At 43.4% G+C, this 18,650-nt stretch overlaps 1 protein-coding gene across 13 annotated transcripts in view; it reads right to left on the minus strand.

Annotated features, from left to right (window-relative positions):
- PXK (PX domain containing serine/threonine kinase like) overlaps window positions 1-18,650 on the minus strand; it is a 76,031-nt gene that overhangs the window by 44,444 nt on the left and 12,937 nt on the right. For all 13 annotated transcript variants that reach the window (XM_059076225.2, XM_059076226.2, XM_059076233.2 and 10 more), the window contains exons 2-3: window positions 6,687-6,737; window positions 4,523-4,570 (exon numbers count right to left, since the gene is read on the minus strand). In XM_059076225.2, the coding sequence (XP_058932208.1) occupies window positions 4,523-4,570; window positions 6,687-6,737 (99 nt within the window). The remainder of the gene's footprint in view (window positions 1-4,522; window positions 4,571-6,686; window positions 6,738-18,650) is intronic.

An 18,650-nucleotide genomic window follows, 5' to 3' on the forward strand; every position in this document is an offset into this window, starting at 1 on the left:
GAATAGCTACCTCTGGGAGTGGGTTGGTGAATTAATTTTTATTTCTATACTATGAAATGTTAACATTTCTCATTTACTACTTTTTTCAATTAAAAAAAAGAAAGAAAGAAAAAACCCTTTTGCTCATCAAAGTGATCATATACACAACAGGATTTTTTTTTTTTAATTACTATCAGCCAATATCAGTGCATTTTCTTGCACTACCTGCCCAAGAGCAGACCCAGCTGAACCTCACATCAGTCGGAATGGACAGTCACATCTGACAACATCGGATTCAAACCCCAACAGGGCTATTTTTTTTTGGGGGGGGGGTATTTTTCATTCATGAATTTGATAAGCTTTCTGTTTCAAACTTTGTGGCCTCCAAGCTTGAACCAATCTTTTTTTTCATGCTTCATTTCGCTTTAGGAAAATGTATTGATTCGCCCAGACATCCCATCAACTCCTCCAAATCAAAAGGTGAAACAGAGTTCTTTGCCAACAGCTGTGATTAGAGTGTCCCTGCCATGTCAGTCTGCTAGACAGATGGGAGGTGTTTTCCTGCTCTGGCTTAAGATCTCACAATAAATATTCCTAAAAGTATTAAAACTATGCTGTGTGTGTTACTTTAAAATCTTGCCTTTGAGGGACTTCCCTGGTGGTCCAGTGGTTAAGACTCCGTGTTCCCAATTCAGGGGCCCCAGGTTCGATCCCTGGTCAGGCAACTAGATCCCACATGCTGCAACTAAGAGCCCACATGCCACAGCTAAAAAGATCCAGCATGCCACAATGAAGATCCCGCATGTGGCAACTAAAAGATCCTGCATGCCGCAACAAAGATCCCCTGTGCCGCAATTAAGACCTGGTGCAGGGCTTCCCTGGTGGCGCAGTGGTTGAGAGTCCGCCTGCCAATGCAGGAGACACGGGTTCGTGCCCCAGTCCAGGAAGATCCCACATGCCGCGGAGCGGGTGGGCCCGTGAGCCATGGCTGCTGAGCCTGCGCGTCCAGAGCCTCTGCTCCACAACGGGAGAGGCCACAACAGTGAGAGACCCATGCCGCAAAAAAAAGACCCGGTGCAGCCAAATAAATAAAATTTTTTTTTAAGTTCACTAAAAAATAAATAAATAAATAAAACAAAATCTTGCCTTTGAAAGGAGATTAACATTCAAGAGAAACTTCTCTTTCAGGTTCCTCCCAGAATTTCTCAAATGCTTACCATCACAGAATATAAAATTCAGAACTCCCATGACTAATTAGACAGGAGGGAGAGAGAGTACTAGCACATAAAGTGATGAAGCCACTAAGTCAGTGATTTCCTAGACACCTCCACAGGGATGGCTTCAAGCCAATCATCCCATTTTTTATTGTTCCCTCTTCAATGTACCCTATGAATTCCCTTCTTGAGTTCCTTGTATAAAGGAAAAGAGAACAAGAAGGCCAGCAGAGAAGTCCCCAAAGTTCCTCCATTCATAACACCTGCAGAGTGACAAAGCAAAGGGGGGAAGACAGCCAAACTGGGGTCTGGAGCCCATAATCTGACCCATGCTAGCCTAGCAGAAGCTTCTAAATTCCATGACAAACTCTATCAGTTTCAAGAAAACTAGCTTTTTGTCTGGAGGAAAAACCTTCTAACTCTGAATCTACTAGTCTCTCATTTCTGTTATCAGACCTTAACGATCTGCAAATTGTCTTCAACTACATTCTAGGGAGTATTCTAGGGAGTTCTAAGCTCTCAACAGACCCTAATTTGTCCCCATTTCCCCTCAGTGTTCAGTACTCTCTGGTACGTCAACAATGGGCAGTACAACCAAATCACAAAACATTTGTGCTACAACAGACCTGAGAAGTCATCTGGTTCAGCCCCTTGGCTTCAGACGGGGAGAGGGAGGACAGAGAGAGGAAGTAACTGAGCCCAGGTCTCAGTGCTGGTAAGGGGCAGAGGCTGGGTCCCATGCCAAGTCTGAGGGTTCCCTGCCAGTTCCCACCACTGCAGCTCCTTCTTCTTTTTCTGTGTCGCATGCTATCTCCCTAGATGGTCACCAATTTGATGGTGCCTTTAAAATAAGGTGGTGATTTTTCTTCACTGTTACCACACGATATGCTCACTGTAAAAAGCTGGGAAAGTACAGCTTTTTTTCTGTTTTTCTACTTATATAGCTTGTGTGTGTTTACTTGTACCGAACTTGGAAAGTACAGAGCAGTATAAAGAACCAGAAAAAAACAACCCATAATCCTGCCACCTGGGGATCCCCATTGTTAACATTTTGGCATATTTCCTCCCAACCTTTTTTCCTAAACATTTCAATGTAATTATTATATTGCATGTATAATTTTACATCCTGCTTTTTTTTTTTTTTTTTGCTTAGGTATGCTTCCTATTGGACTCAGACAACTCTGCATATGTATTATGTTTCTCTTTTTTCAGCAGGAACTCATTTATCTGTCAGAAGGGTAATCAGAGACTGAAATTCATGGTCACAATTTTATTCTGTGGTTTTGGAATCTTTTTGGTCTGTTTTATGGAGGTTGTTTTGAAATTATTTTGTTGCCAAAAAGCTGTATGTGCTTTCTTCTGTTTGTTTACTTGGATGCAGAAAAACCTCCCACTGAAGTGCTGTCTGGCCATATCCTGCCCAGCACAAGCCAACATCAATACATGTGGATATTTGCATTTGAAATAAGATGCACAGTGAAAGTGCCCATTTTAAAAAGGAAAATTACACTGATGCAAAAATAAAATTCTATTATATTAAAAAGGCTATAACTGAATAGTCATGGAGATTCAACTTCATATCCCCAAAGAAAGAGCAAATAGGGGATAAAACCCTCCTCCCCACCCCCCATTCCTGGGGGCTAGGCCTAGGCAATTTCAATTTCAGGAGTATTTTTCCCATGATTCTTACTCAGCCATGGCCGAATGGCACTGTACAAAATCACTCCCCTTTCTGGGACTTCCCTGGTGGCTCAGTGGTTAAGAATCCGCCTGCCAATGCAGGAGACTTGGGTTTCAGCCCTGGTCCGGGAAGATCCCACATGCTGTGGAGCAACTAAGCCCGCAAGCTACAACTACTGATCCGATGTGCCACAACTACTGAAGCCCGCGCACCTAGAGCCCACGCACCGCAACAAAGAGAAGCTCCCACTTGCCACAACTAGAGAAAGCCCGTGCACAGCAACAAAGACCCAACGCAGTCAAAAATTTAAAAATTAAGTAAATGTATTTTTTTTAAATGTAGACAGACAACATGTGTGAAATGCAGGACCATATGTCAATTACAAGAAGGTCTGCAGATACTCAGGCCAGTTCTACTGGAAGGAAAATAAGGCATTCATGCTTTCAACAGTGTTGAAAATAATGTGAAAGTCTGGACTCTACAAATGCTATTTTTCCAAAGTCTGGTCAATAAAAAATGGCCTTTTGAAGGAAAGGAAGCATTACGCTGGCTCCCAGGCAGCAGTCCTCCTGACCTCTGTGGACAGGATCAGAGGTCACTCAGAATGAGTGACGATAGCCAGTTCACCTCCCAGCTGGGCTGGTCGTAAGCCAAGCACTCTGGCTCAAGAGTTTATGCTATTAATCAAAGCTGAGATATGATACAAGCCCAGTGGTCTTCAATAAACCATGGCCCCTGAAGACCAATCTACCAGGTGAAGATATGGGTGGTATTGCCAGTACCTATGGTGCCAACACTTCTCTAGGACCCTTCGATCATTACCAGCACTAGCTTTGTTTCCAGCTCATCCCTCTTTCCATTATGGCCACCAAGTTACAAACATTTAAACCAAAGGGATTTAGAAATATATATTTAAGAGAAAAAAGTTACGCTGAGGGACTTCCCTGGTGGCGCAGTGGTTAAGAATCTGCCTGCCAATGCAGGGGACATGGGTTCTATCCCTTCTCCAGGAAGATCCCACATGCCGTGGAGCAACCAAGCCCGTGCACCACAACTACTGAGCCCACATGCCACAACTACTGAAGCCCGCATGCCCTAGAGCCCGTGCTCCGCAACAAGAGTAGCCACTGCAATGAGAAGCCCGCACACCGCAACGAAGAGTAAAACCCCCGCACACAGCAACGAAGACCCAATGCAGCCAAAAAATAAATGTAAAAAGTAAAAAAAAAAAAAAAAAAAAAAGTTACACTGAAAAAGGCTGAGTCTCTAGTTACTGCTGAGTGTTGTTGATCTGCAATGCTGACTATGCAGCCTTGTTTAAGAGAGTCTGAGAGTCCCAGCTCTCAGTGAACAACTCTAGCAATCCATTTAGTCATTCCTAACCTGCGAAAAGGAGATAACACACAGCATCCCATGATTGTGGTAAGGACGCAGTCTGGCACAAATGTACCCAGCTGCAAGGTGACTATTATAAATGATGTTTATTGCCCAAAGTTTAGTTTTAGAGTCACACATCATCTGTTTAAAGTATGAGCTTATCTCTTTGCTAGGGAAACTTGCTAATTTCTTGTTCCTAATATTGTTTCCAACCAGTTTCTAAGATACCCCAAGCAATAAATGTGTGTCATTGGTGTTTTAAAATAATTACCTGCAAGCTGTTGTTCAGCAAATCAAAGTCACTGTATCTCCTAACAATCTGTAAGAAATAAAAGTGGTGTTTTGATTCAGCAAAGATCATCAATTTTCATTTCCCTATTTAATATGTATTGGCATTTTAGAGCCAAGGCACTAGCATTAAGGGTAGCAGGACTTATATACCTGGTGCTTAACTTGCTTAACTCAGCAGCCCCAGAAAACAGACCAAGCAGTGCCCCAGAGTTGGCTGGGCCGTGGGAAACTGGTAAATGCTAGCCAAATTCGCAAGATGCCAACAGGTAAGAAAGAATGATGATGTATTTGTTTCCAGGGTGAATAGCCCTTTAAGCATTTTTTTTTTTTTTATTAACCAGGCACCTAGAAAGATGAATTAATGATTTACAAAAAAAAAAAAAGTTTTAGTGAACATGAAATTAAAGTTAAAGGGCTTCCCTGGTGGCGCAGTGGTTGAGAATCTGCCTGCCAATGCAGGGGACAGGGGTTCGAGCCATGGTCTGGGAAGATCCCACATGCCGCGGAGTAACTGGGCCCATGAGCCACAACTACTGAGCCTGCGCGTCTGGAGCCTGTGCTCCGCAACAAGAGAGGCCACGACAGTGTGAGGCCCCCGCTTGCCACAACTAAAAGATGCCCTCGCACAGAAACGAAGACCCAACACAGCCAAAAATAAATAGATCAATTTATTTAAAGTTAAAGCATGTGGACAGTCTTGAGGCCATTTCATCCTTGCCCTGGATAAAACTTCCCCCATTTGAGATCCAACCAGTCTAGAGATTGGATGCATCTGCAGGCAGAGGGGCCACACTGCTCTCTGATTCCCCCTGTTTCCCCTCTTGGCCAACAGTCCACATCCACTGTGTATGCATTCTTTCTTAGTTATGTTGATGCCATTGATTAGGCCATAGCCAAATTCCACTAGCTCTTCATTCTCTGGGGAAGGAAGTTATTTTGCTTTCAAAAATTTTTACAATCTTTATTGATGATTCTCAAATATTAGGGTGCACAAGAATTACTTGGAGATCACCTAGGAATTCAGGAATTTAAGGAGGTTAAGTATCTACTTTTTTGTTAAGTATCCCCCAGGACTCTAAAGCATTGGATCTAGAAGACTACATCAAGGGTTAATTTTTCTGGTAGGACATCGCCCTTGGGCCTGTTTGACATATATACATCAGAAAGTTAAACATGAGGCCATCGCTGATAAGTGCAAAGGAGCAAAAGGTCGTACAATAGTTAACCACAGAGAAGGTGCAAATTCCAACCCTGTTCTGTCAGGGATATAAGCGTGACCTTGGACCAGTTACTTACCTTTTGAATGTAAAATAGGGCTAATACAATCACACAGAACTGGCTTTAAAGGGCTAAGTGAATTAATGTGCCTAACAATAAATGCTCAACTGATGTTAAATATTATAATTATTCCAACAAAAAGCAGTTTGAATTTTCAGGCAAAGAAAAGACCAAGTATGGGCCACTGAGGTCAAAGACTGCTTAAGGTGAGAGGTAAGGTTCAACCTGGGCTATGAAGGACAAGGTAAGATTTTTGGAAGACAGGAGGGTCATTATAATTACTAAAGCAGGAAAGAAATGGTCCCTGTACAGAATTCAGCCACCCTCTGCAAGTCAACTGCAGTGCGAAGCACCTCTAGATCTATATAGTAAGTTCTGGCTCTCTGAGGCCACCTGTGAGGAAAGCAGGCCCTGGGGCTGTAAGCAGATCCTTACCTATGGTCAGTGCAGGAACTAGCACTAGAAATTGTCCATGACTGGACTTGGGAGTCCATGAAATGCACAATGTCCAGGGCACTGTCTCACCCTTCTACCTGGTGGACTGAACGTTAACCTGCCTCACCCAAGCCATGGCTTCAGGTGAGGAGGTTTGAATTACTAGGAACAAAACAAGTAATTTGCCTACCCCACTTACTCTGTGCCTAGCTGGAGAACAAATTCCTACTCTCAGTAGTAACATCATACACGAATTAAACCAAACAACTGGGAACATAAAAGCCTTTTATAATACATATGTTAGAGATAAACGTTTATATCTAAAAGACATATGATTAATATAGTTTTTCCAGATTTTTAGATGCCCCAAGTCAGAATTTTGTTTAAACATCTCTCTAATGACAAAAAAAAAAAAAAAAAAAAATGCTTACCTGCCAGCTATTTTCTACAGAAATTCCTCTTTGTACCCGAATGATATATTCCTAAAAAAGAAGTGGAAAAGAGCCTCAATTACAAAACACCCAAATCATGCAGCTATATGGATGGACCTAGAGATTATCATACTAAGTGAAGTAAGTCAGACAGAGAAAAACAATATCATAAGATATCACTTATATGTGGAATCTAAAAAGAAAAATTATACAAATGAACTTATTTACAAAACAGAAATAGACTCACAGATATAGAAAATAAACTTATGGTTACCAAAGGAGAAAGGGGCCAGGGAGGAGGGATAAATTAGGAGTTAGGGATTAAAATATACACATTACTATATATAAAATAGATAACTAACAAGGACCTACTGTATAGCACAGGGAACTCTACTCAATATCTTGTAATAACCTGTAATGGAAAAGAATCTAAAAAAGAATACATATCTGAATCACTCTGCTGTACACCTGAAATTAATACATTGTAAATCAACTATATTTTAATAAAAACAAATTTTTAATAAGAAACAAAACAGAACAAAAAACCCCACCCAAATCAGAGGATCAAAAATATTACGTGAAAGCATCAGATAAAGTAGACTTCAGAGCAAAGACTACTAGAAACAGAGAGGGACATAAAGATACAAGGGTAATCTTGCAGCAAGACATAACAATCTTAAATGTGCATGCACCAAATACCAGAGCTGCAAAATATGTGAAGCAAAAACTGATAGAACTGGAAGAAGAAATAGATGAATCCATGATTACAGTTGGAGACTTCAACACCCCTCTCTCAGCAATTGATAGAACAACTAAAGAGAAAACCAGTAAGGATACAGACAAATTCAACAATACCATTATTGATGAAAAATTAATCAATAAGATTCATAATCTTACTGAATATTAATTAATAATTAATAACCAATTAATCTAAGAAAGAAATGTAAACTTTTATTCGAGCCAACCTGGGGACTAAAATATCCCAGGAGACAGTCTTTCAGAAAGCTCTGAGGACTGTTCCGCCTGTTAGAGGTCAAAGCACAGTTATATAAGTTTTTAAGACAAACGGTTATACATCAAATGACATATCAACAGTTTACACAATCCAGATCTGCACGCACAAAGCAGGTCGTGGGTCATGGTGACCGTTTACGAGATTAAGAAGGAATGTTATCTCCTAAGGAGGTCTAGTTAATGCAGCCACACAATACGTACTAAAGGGGAGGGAGGAAGCCTAAATGGGCTGAGAAAAACCTTATGTTCGAGTTTTTCTTGTCTTGCCATAAAATATGAATTTTATTTCATTACCATCAACCAACAGATTAATCAGCATTTATAGAACACTCTATCTAACAACAGCACTCCATCCAACAATATTCTGCTATTCAAGAGGATATACAGATGGCATATAAGCACAGGAAAAGATATTCAACGTCACTAGTCATCAAGCAAATGCAAATTAAGACCACAATGAGATATCACTATATCCCTATGAGAATGGCTGAAACAAAAAATAATGATAACACCAAATGGTGGCTAGGATAACAGAGAAACTGGATCACTCATAAATTAATGGTGGGAATTTTAAATGGTACAGACACTCTGGAACACAGTTTGGCAATTTCTTAAAAAATTAAAACATGCAACTATCATATGACCCAGCAACTGCACTCCTGAACATTTATTCCAGAGAATAAATGTCCATACAATAACTCACACATGAAAGTTCACAGCAGCTTTATTGGTAACAGCCCCAAAGTAGAAACAAGCCAGATGTCCTTAAGCAGGTAAATGGTTAGACTTCGCTACATCCACACCAGGGAATACGACTCGGCAACAAAAAGGAATAAACTATTGATACACGCAACAAATTGGAGGAATCTCCAGAGAATTATGCTGAGTGAAAAAGCCAATACCAAAAGATTATAAACTATACGTCTCCATTTCTACAACATTCATGAAATGACAAAATTATAGATATGGAGAACAGCCTAGTGGTTGCCAAGAGTTAAGGCTGGGGTAGGAGGGTGTATGTGGAAGGGAAACTAGTGTGGCTATAGAAGGGCAAATGAAGTGCTATGGTTTGAAGGTCTCTATCCCTCCAAAATTCATGTGTTGAAATACTAACCCCCAAAGATGATGGTATTAGGAGGTGGGACCTTTGGGAGGTACTTAGCTCATGAGAGTGAAGCCCTCATGAATGGGATTACTGCCCTTATAAAAGAGACCCCAGAGGGGCCCTTGCCTCTTCCACCATGTGAGGATAGTCTGAGACGGCGCTGCTAGCTATGAACCCGGAGGAGGACCATCACCAGAAGGCAACCATGCTGGCACCTTAGTCTTGGATTTCCAGCGTCTAGAACTATGAGAAATAAATTTCTGTTGTGTATAGGCCACTCGGTTTATGGTATTTTGTTATGGCAGCCTGAATGGACTAAGACATGAGGGACGTCTGAACCAATGGAAATGTTCTTGATTATGTATCTTGATTACATCAATGTTAATGTCTTGGTCTTGATATTGTACCAAGTTTTGCAAGATACTACCAATGAAAAAACTGGATAATGAATATATGGGATCTCTCTACAATGCTTTTTATAACTGTATGAGAATCTACAATTATCTCAAATAAAAAATTTTAACCTTAGGCATTCAAAACTAGTATGGTAGAGTCAGAAGACTAAGATCCATGATTTTTACCACTCAAAGTTTGCATTTTATATGCACAGTCAACTAGAAAAGGTCATGGTTAAGAAAACAAGTAAAAAGGTAGAACAGATAAGCAGTGACGGCATTTTCCAAAGAAACCAAATCTAGTGACCCCCAAAGCTGCCTGATCATTGAAATCTTCCTGCTCCTGGGGAGGGAAGAGAAGAGAGGGTGTTAAAAATACACATTCACAGGCCTTGCACCAGACTTGCTGAATCAGAATCCCTAGGATAGAAACCGGGACTTAGAAGTTTTAATAGCCTCCCCAGGTTATTCTTACTAATCAAATAAGAAGGAAACAGAGACCTAGTCCAGCCTCCTGCTTATACACACAGGGAGTCATGATGAAGGTACAGATGAAATCATATAAAAAACATTAACTTTTTTTCCTCAAATGCTCAGAATTCTTTTAACATCTTTGGATGGTATGGTTCAGGTATTACTCATAGTCACTACTCAACAAGTGCTTATCAACACAGTACTCAACAAATCCTTTCTACTGAATTAATTCTGATTTAAATAGGTTATTTAGAAAATAAAACCAAATAAGCATTGTTAACTTGGTAACTGAATTTTAAAATAGATCTTATTTTCACTACCATTCATTTCCATTCTGTTTATTATTTTTTTTATTTTTTAAAAATAAATCTATTTACTTATTTATTTTTATTTTTGGCTGTGTTGGGTCTTCGTTGCTGCGCACTGGCTCTAGGCACGCAGACTTCAGTAGTTGTAGCACATGGGCTCAGTATTGCGGCTCATGGTCTCTAGAGCGCAGGCTCAGTAGTTGTGGCTCACAGGCTCTAGAGCGCAGGCTCAGTAGCTGTGGCTCACGGGCTCTAGAGCGCAGGCTCAGTAGCTGTGGCACACGGGCTCTAGAGCGCAGGCTCAGTAGCTGTGGCACACGGGCTCTAGAGCGCAGGCTCAGTAGCTGTGGCGCACGGGCTTAGTCGCTCTGCCGCATGTGGGATCTTCCCAGGCCAGGGCTCGAACCCTTTCCTTTGCACTGGCAGGCGGATTCTTAACCACTGCACCATCAGGGAAGCCCCCTCCATTCTGTTTAGTTTGCAAAGGTTGATAAAGTCCACATATGCAGGAATTTCTCCTGCTCTGGACTATGCTAAGAATGGTACATTGAATAATATCCACTCAATTTATGAGTGAATCAACTATGTATCTGGCACCCTGCTTAGCTGGTTTCATGTGGGGTTATAAAATAAATATTTCAAAATTAACTTGTGTACTACGGCAAATCTCTTTAAGCAATATGCCAGTGCAATTATTTCTGAATACAGAAAGATAAAACACTAAAAATATCTGATATTCTTGCATTTGGGGATCAGTCCATTAGCTCTGAAATTTTTTTCTTTTCTCAGGGTTGTCTTACTGGCAAATTGTCTGAGCTTTTACATTCTTATAGTAGAGCTAAAATCAGCATATATAATTGAGTACTTCCAAACAACTACACATAGACAAGTTGATGTCTAAGTCAGGGAGGAACTGTTACTTCTCAAAAATCACTTCAAGCATCCATTGCTTCACTATGATTTATAAGAGGAATAATATTAATTTTAAAAATTCCAGTTCAATGTTGAGCACTTGGTAGGTGCTAACACTGCTGTCCTGCTTTATATACTTTGGGTTTAAAGCTTAGACCTGTGTTTTACAAAGATGTTGCGGCCAATTGTAAACATCAATTAAGCACCTATCATGTTCCAATCCCTGTGCTTTGTTCATGCTCGGGGTATAATTCTAAACAAGAAAGGTACAGTCTGACTCCATTCCTTCCCTCTGTATATTCACAGTTTAGGGAGTTGGGGTTTTTTTGTTTTTTTTTTTTTAACTTGGCTATAATACGGCACACAATAATGTTGGAGAAAAGCATTTGGCAAAAGGGAAGCAGTGACTACAAGACGATGCCTGGGTTCTGATGTCAGACTATGATATCCCAAGCTGACATCCTAATTAATGTTTCTGCCGAGACAGTTTATATCAGTGTTTCTCCAAAGAGGGTGGTTCTGCCCCAGAGGAGACCTGGCAATGTCTGGAGACATCTTTGGTTGTCACAGGATGAGGGAGTGCTATGGGCATCTGATAGCTAGAGGTCAGAGATGCTGATAAACACCTACGATGCACAGGACAGCCTTACAAGGAAGGACTACCTGGCCCCAAATGTCAACAGTGCTGAGGCTGAGAAACCCAGTTCCAGGTGCATCGAGTAAAACAGGTCATTCCAGTCTATGGAGGCTGGGGATGCAGGGTGGTAGAGGGGTTACTTCTGTCATCATCTGCCCCCCCCCGGCAGATGCACCTGGTACTCCACACACCACACCGTTGAGAATATGTGCATGCCCACCTAGAGGGCTCGATTAATTACCGGTGGCCTCAAAAACCCCATTGTGTTTCTTCTGTAAAGACACATTAAGACACGTTAAGGCTCCAGTGTTGCCCTCAAGGTCCCATCTGCCGTGTGGTTGCAGATACAGAAAGACAGTGAGAAATAGGTACGGTGATTTTGCTCAGAAATACTTTCATTCCACTTGAATGGAGCAAGTTCATCCCTAACTACAAAACATTTTAATTTTTTCCTTTTGCTTGATACCACCACCCAGCCTGACCAAAAGTAAATACTCTCACCTCAAATCTCCAATTTGTCAACTAAACATAGCACAGCTGTTCTACTGCTTGCAACCAGGCTGAAGCTCTGATTAAAGCAGAGAGAGGAGTGCCCTGGAGACCAGTAGAAACGCGACATTTGAAGTCAGGCTTCCACCTCCAGAGTCGGAGTCACCAGCCCAGAATCCTCTGGTGAATCATTTCCATCTTTGCCACCCTCTCTGATATGGAACAGAACCTGCAGTCTATAAACCATCAGGCACAGAAGGGAGAGCTAAGAGCCCTCTAGGGTGGCTCTGCGTCACACAGACCCCTGCTGGCTGCCCACCCCTGCCATCTGCTTCCACGTGCCCAAAGGGCCTTCTTTCCGCTCCTCTTCACAACACTGCACCCTTATCTTGGAGGAGCAGGTGGGCATTTCGGCAAGTCAGGGTGGTTGGGACCGAAGTTGTTCAAAGTGGAAAGGCACTGGGACCACGTGATTTCTGACTTAAGTAAAGGAAGAGAAGAGAGAACGTAAAATAAGCACTGATCTTGTGCCAGGAACTTACCTAGGCCCCTTAACACTTCTCATCCAATCCTCACAGCTGCCTGGAGGGTAGATCTCAGCAAAATTAAGTGAGCTGTCCAGGGTTGCACAGCTAGGAAGCAGCTGACTGGGAACCGGAACCCCAGTCACTGATTCCTAGGACCCTCCAACCTGCCAGACATGGCTGGCAACCCCCAGGGACCTGGGGACGCCCTGAGCCTGGCTCCTTCTGCAGCCCTGAAAGATGGGGGTCCTCACCAGTCTGGGGAGCTCAGGTGGACTCATCCTGAGGGTGCAGGGGTAGGGACTGTCATTTCCACAACTGCTGATTAATGCTTCCAGTGCAGGCCATCTCCCCAGTAAGCATCCTCACTGACATTTTGTATCTCCCGAGTTTCCGAAAAGATACGTAAGATTTCACTGCACTGTAGCTGGCAGGCATTCAAAGATGCCTCAGTGTGATGAGATTTTAGAAAAACTAGGGAGGAAAACTTATTTTGAATCTGTCTGGCCCCAAATTACTTTAGTGAGGGCACAAACACAGACCGCTTGGAAAGAAATGCGTAAAAGAAGCTAAAGCCAAAACTTAAGCCAACCTCCAAACCCACCTAACCCATGGCATTCTCTCTTCCCTTACGGCACAGCTATCAGATTTACTGAGACTCAGAGTACGGACAGACGGGGCAGCTGTCTGGAGGTATCTTACCTGTCAGCGTCCCCACATCTCTGCCTCTAAAGCAGAGGGTCTCAACCCTCCTACGTTCTAGAATCACCCAGAGAACTTAAAAAAAAAAACAAAAAAACCCAACCATGCTTTGACCCTACCTGCCAGAGATTCTGATTTAACTTGTCTGGGCCGAGGCACAGGCATTAGTAGGTCTTAAAAGTTCCCCAGATGATTCTAATGTGCTGCCAGAGGCGAGAATCACGGTTCTAAAACCTCTTAAATAGGAAGCAGCTTCACACTACAAAAAGAAACACCCTGTCCTGAGAGGAAGGAAACAAGTGAACCAAGCACCCACCACAACTCACAGCATCCTCTCTGCCTACCCTCAGCCCTCCTGGCCTCTTCGCAGGCACTCTCCTTTCTTCTTCCGTGTAGGAGGTACCTAACCTGAGCCCTCTAGGGTTTCCCGAATGGTCCTACGGTGGTGGCCCCACTCACAATATCCGCCAACGTCCCCTTCAGGTGAACAAGGAAGAACAATAACTCTCATCTGCAGCCAGGGAGGGGCACCGAGTCTCTGAAAGCATAAATGCCTTGACTGGAGAGCAGTAGCTCTGGGATAGGAGGCCAGATCTGTGCGTCTCCAGCACCCACGAGCCACACCACTCCCAGTTCGCTGCCAGACCCACGTCCTCCCGGCACTTTCCCTTCATAGGGAGGCCTGAAGAGAAGGCTGAGCACAAGTGACCATGCTAGACACCCAACACTATGCTACTTCCCCATGCAGGAACCTTCTAGGGCTCCCACTGGCCATGGGATAAAACCCAAACTCCTTAGCCTAGCTTCCATGCTCTTCCATTGCCTGCCTGAACTGACCTAACCCTTTCTTTCTGCTTAATCCCTCCTCTACCCAGACAGACCCTGCGTATCCTCAATACCCCTTACTCACTCCTCTCCCTTTGCTTTTCTACCTAATCAAAACCTGGGATGGTCAGCTTTTTAACCATGTTACGGCTATCTTTGTCCCATGTCTGCTTATGTTTGAGGGGTGGGGTGGGGGCCGGGTTTCCTCTCCAACTGAACTAAGTTCTTCAAGGGCTAGAATACACACTTCTTCATATTCCAAATAGCACCCAGCACAAGGTCAAGCCAACGGGCAGAAGTGCAGTGAATGCTCGGTGATGGGTATTTGTTAACTGCCCGCCTGCACGTTCGTGAAGGAGGCAGCATGTTGTTATCTTCATGTGCACCTAAATGCAGGTAAAGTCTAACAGCACTCTCCAGAAAATCCCCACGGGTCTCCCACGCCCTCAGATTTTATAAAATCAATATTCAAACCCACGGTATCACAAAGCACAACAGCTGCGGCCTCTGAGCAGTGGGTGGCACCACCCTGCTGGACAGCAAGCTTTCTGAGGAAATTCTCGTGCTTGCAGGACTTCTGCTCAGCCCACCGGCCACCTGCCTGGCTGCTGACAATCCTTAATATTCCACTTAGAATTAATGATTACTCCTTGCTCTGCTGAATATTCATTACTTATCGTTGTTTCATCCGCAGACTTTCAGGGATGGAACACGCCTTTGCTTTATTTTAATTGCTGTGCAAGTCAATAATGTACAAAACCTGCCCCCAAATGAAAGCGCTAAGGGTTTTAAAAGTCATCTGAAGAATCACCACTATCTTAACCTGAGTTTTGGCAACTCAGATTAAGGTTTTTATTTATTTATTTATTTTTATTTTTGGCTGTGATGGGTCTTTGTTTCTGTGCCACGGCTTTCTCTAGTTGCGGCAAGTGGGGGCCACTCTTCATCGCGGTGCGTGGGCCTCTCACTATCGCAGCGTCTCTTGTTGTGGAGCACAGGCTCCAGACGGGCAGGCTCAGTAGTTGTGGCTCACGGGCCTAGATGCTCCGCAGCATGTGGGATCCTCCCAGACCAGGGCTCAAACCCGTGTCCCCTACATCGGCAGGCAGATTCTCAACCACTGCGCCACCAGGGAAGCCCTCAGGTTAAGTTTCGAGTGAAGCCAAGTGTATCTCCTTTTCAACCAAGTGAAATAAATTTCATTTAAAACCTAACTGACTGAATCACAGAACCCTGTGCTGTAACTTTATGCAAAACAAATTCTCTAGTTTCCACTCTGCGTTCACAGAAGGGGCAAGGAACACATCACAAACACGCTCTGATCCCCGCAGCGAGATTCAGCGGCTGTATTGCGCATGCCTCCTTCTCCAGGCCTTTTGAAGTCCACGCTCTCCTCTGTGGGACGGTCTCCTGCCCTGCCAGGGGAGCTGGCCTCCAAGCTGACTTTAAAGACAGCCAATGTTCCAGCCAGGAGAAATACTGCAAAGCGGCACTCCAAAATCCTTTGCCCTGAGACACGACTATGGAACGGATGCGGCATTTTAAACAGCAGTTTCTGTAGCATTCTATAGTACAGAGACCCCTACATGATGCCAAAGCAATTACATAATTTGCTAAGATGGGAACCCATGAATTCCATCTTACGTCAAAGCAAAGAAAATAAACCCTGGGAAATCTGAGGCTCAATTAAATAGTAATTAAAAATGAAATACAACCTTTGCTTGTTCAATAATCTTCACATGTCTTGGGCCAACGCCCTGAAAGGGCAGAAACAGATGAAACAGATGCAGTGAACATAATCTCAGAGAACCACACACGACATATTTAACTGGATAGAAAAGACAAACACACAAACTCTCATCTGGCTGGCAATCAGGATTTTTATGTGGGTTCTGGTATCTAAGGCGGCCAACTCCTCATCCTCATGCCCTGAGCTGGTTCCAACCTAAGTACCTGCCAGGGCTGAAGTGCTCCTCTTCCTTGGGCTAATTCTCTACCTACCCCGGTTTGCCGCTGCCCAGAGACAGGCCACCCAGAGTCCTTTTGGAGCCCGCAGCAGGAGCTGGCCACTATGTGGAGATCGGCTACAATGTGTGCCCCTTCCCGGCATCACAACCACAGTGCCCCGGGGAAAGGGCAACGGCTCTCTGCCACTTACTAGTTTTGTGACCTAATTCCTCTGAGCCTCAGTTTACTCATCTGCAAAACCATACATTTCCAACAGGGCTGTGGTGAGTATTAGGCAGGGTCCTGTACTCAGAACTTCCAGCACAAAGGCTAGCTTTGTAACTTAGTTTTCTTTTCTGCTAAGAAAATAGCAAAGGCAAGGTGTCTGCAGGTGAATCAGCACACACCAGACAGCAGCAGCACCAAGAGCACCCAGGAGAAAGAAGAAGCAGCCGTTTTCTCTGAACATGGGAAACAATGTTATCAGTCTCTGATTGCTAACAAGGAGTACCACCTTCCAGCCTCTATCGTCCCAGCTTCTATGCCCAGTTTTAAAGGGGGCTAATTAAAAAGCCTCCCCTGCAAGATAACTTGGATATCAACAATAAGAGGATTGGACAAACTATTTATGGTTTATCTACATAGTGGAAGAATACACAAGCCTTTAAAAGGATGTACTGGGACCTCCCTGGAGGTCCAATGGTTAAGACTTCGCCTTTCAGTGCAGGGGATAAGGGTTTGAATCCTGACTGGGGAGCTAAGATCCCACATGCCTCGCGATTTGCACGGCCAAAAAACCAAAACAAAAGCAATATTGTAACAAATTCAATAAAGACTTTAAAGGGATTTCGCTGATGGCCCAGTGGTTGAGACTCACGCTACCAACGCAGGGGGCCCCGGTTCGATCCCTGGTCAGGCAGCTGGATCCCACATGCATGCTGGGGCTGGGGGTTTGCATGCCACAACTAAGGAGCCAGCCTGCCACAACTAAGACCCGGAGCAGCCAAATAAATAAATAAATCTTAAAAAAAAAAAAAAAAAAAAAGTCCACATAAAAAAAAAATCTTAAAAAAATAAAAAGGATATATTAAAATGATTTTTCAGTACATGGGAAAAGGTATATATTATACTGTTAACTATTAAAAAAGGATTAAAAATTCTGTGATAACATTGATAGGAAGAGGGAACTACACCAAATGTTAACAGTTGTTGTCTCTGGAGGTGAAATTATATGTGATTTAAATTCTCTTAGCTATTGCTTTCTATTTTTCACTTTATCCTCAATGAGCATATATTACATTTGCAATCAGGAAAAACAATTTTTTAAGAAGTTTCTTGGTTCGTCACACATGTAGTTTAAAACATGCTACTTTAAAATAAGGAATCCCCGGACTACCCTAGTGGCACAGTGATTAAGAATCCGCCTGCCAATACAGGGGACACGGGTTCAAGCCCTGGTCTGGGAAGATCCCACATGCCACGGAGCAACTAAGCCTGTGAGCCACAACTACTGAGTCTCCACTCTAGAGCCTGTAAGCCACAACTACTGAGGCCTGTGCGCCTAGAGCCTGTGCTCCGCAACACGAGAAGCCACCACGATGAGAAGCCCAGGCACCGCAATGAAGACTAGCCCCCCCCCACCACCACCACCAGAGAAAGCCATCGTCCGTCGCACAGCAACAAAGACCTAACACGGCCAAAAATAAATAAATAAAATTTTAATAAATAAAGAATCCTGAGTGATAAGGATTGAAATTATCTGAGCTTAGATAAGAACACAGTATGTTAATGATAAATGCAAGATAGCATCTTTTTTCCTTTAGCAAGGGATCTTTTGGTCATTTTACAACTCATCAGCACTTTTACTGTGCTGGGAAGACTGGAAAAACAGAAGATGAAAGTCAAATAAATGAACTCTTCAACTTGTATCAGGGGTGCTAAAACATTTGGTGGGAAAAAAGCTTGAAACTATAAGTTGAAGTCAAGCTAGGGGAGTCCCTGCTGGTTTCAATAATTTATAGTAGAACTGGCCACCATCTCTAAGGATAATGGAGAGCTGACTAAACATAAATCTATTCTACCTGGCCTAAAAATGTCACTGTGCTCTTTCCTGAGACACGAGTTCCAGTTCATAACTAACCACATACGTGACTATTCACACCATGCTGCCATTTATCTCCTCAGAAGTGAAGGTAATAATTGCTGTTTATGGAGCACTTACTCTACGCTTCTGTTCCTCAGCTTATTCCATCTCCCAGAAATGCATGGAGGTAGATATTACTATTCCTCTTTTATAAGAATCCCAAGGCTCAGAGATGGTAGATGCCCTGAACAAGGACACTTAGCTAGTAAGTGCTGAGAACAGACTCCACCCCAGGCCTGACTGACCCAGGGGCAGAGCAGTTCCTCAGTTCTATGGCCTTGGGCAGAACGCTTTCTCACCATCTACCCTCTCATTCTGAGGAACTGGGTTGGCTGAACAGGCAGAACCAGTCCATCAAGTCAGGAAGAGGCTGGGAAAGAGTGGAGGCAAAGTAAGGAGAACCCAGGCCTGAGTGATCTGAGTTAATATGGCTGTGGGGCTCGCACAGCACCTCCCAGCCCAGTCTCCTGACTTCAGTGCCCTGCACTT

The sequence above is a fragment of the Kogia breviceps genome, chromosome 10, assembly GCF_026419965.1.
Source record: "Kogia breviceps isolate mKogBre1 chromosome 10, mKogBre1 haplotype 1, whole genome shotgun sequence".
Taxonomy (NCBI): domain Eukaryota; kingdom Metazoa; phylum Chordata; class Mammalia; order Artiodactyla; family Physeteridae; genus Kogia; species Kogia breviceps.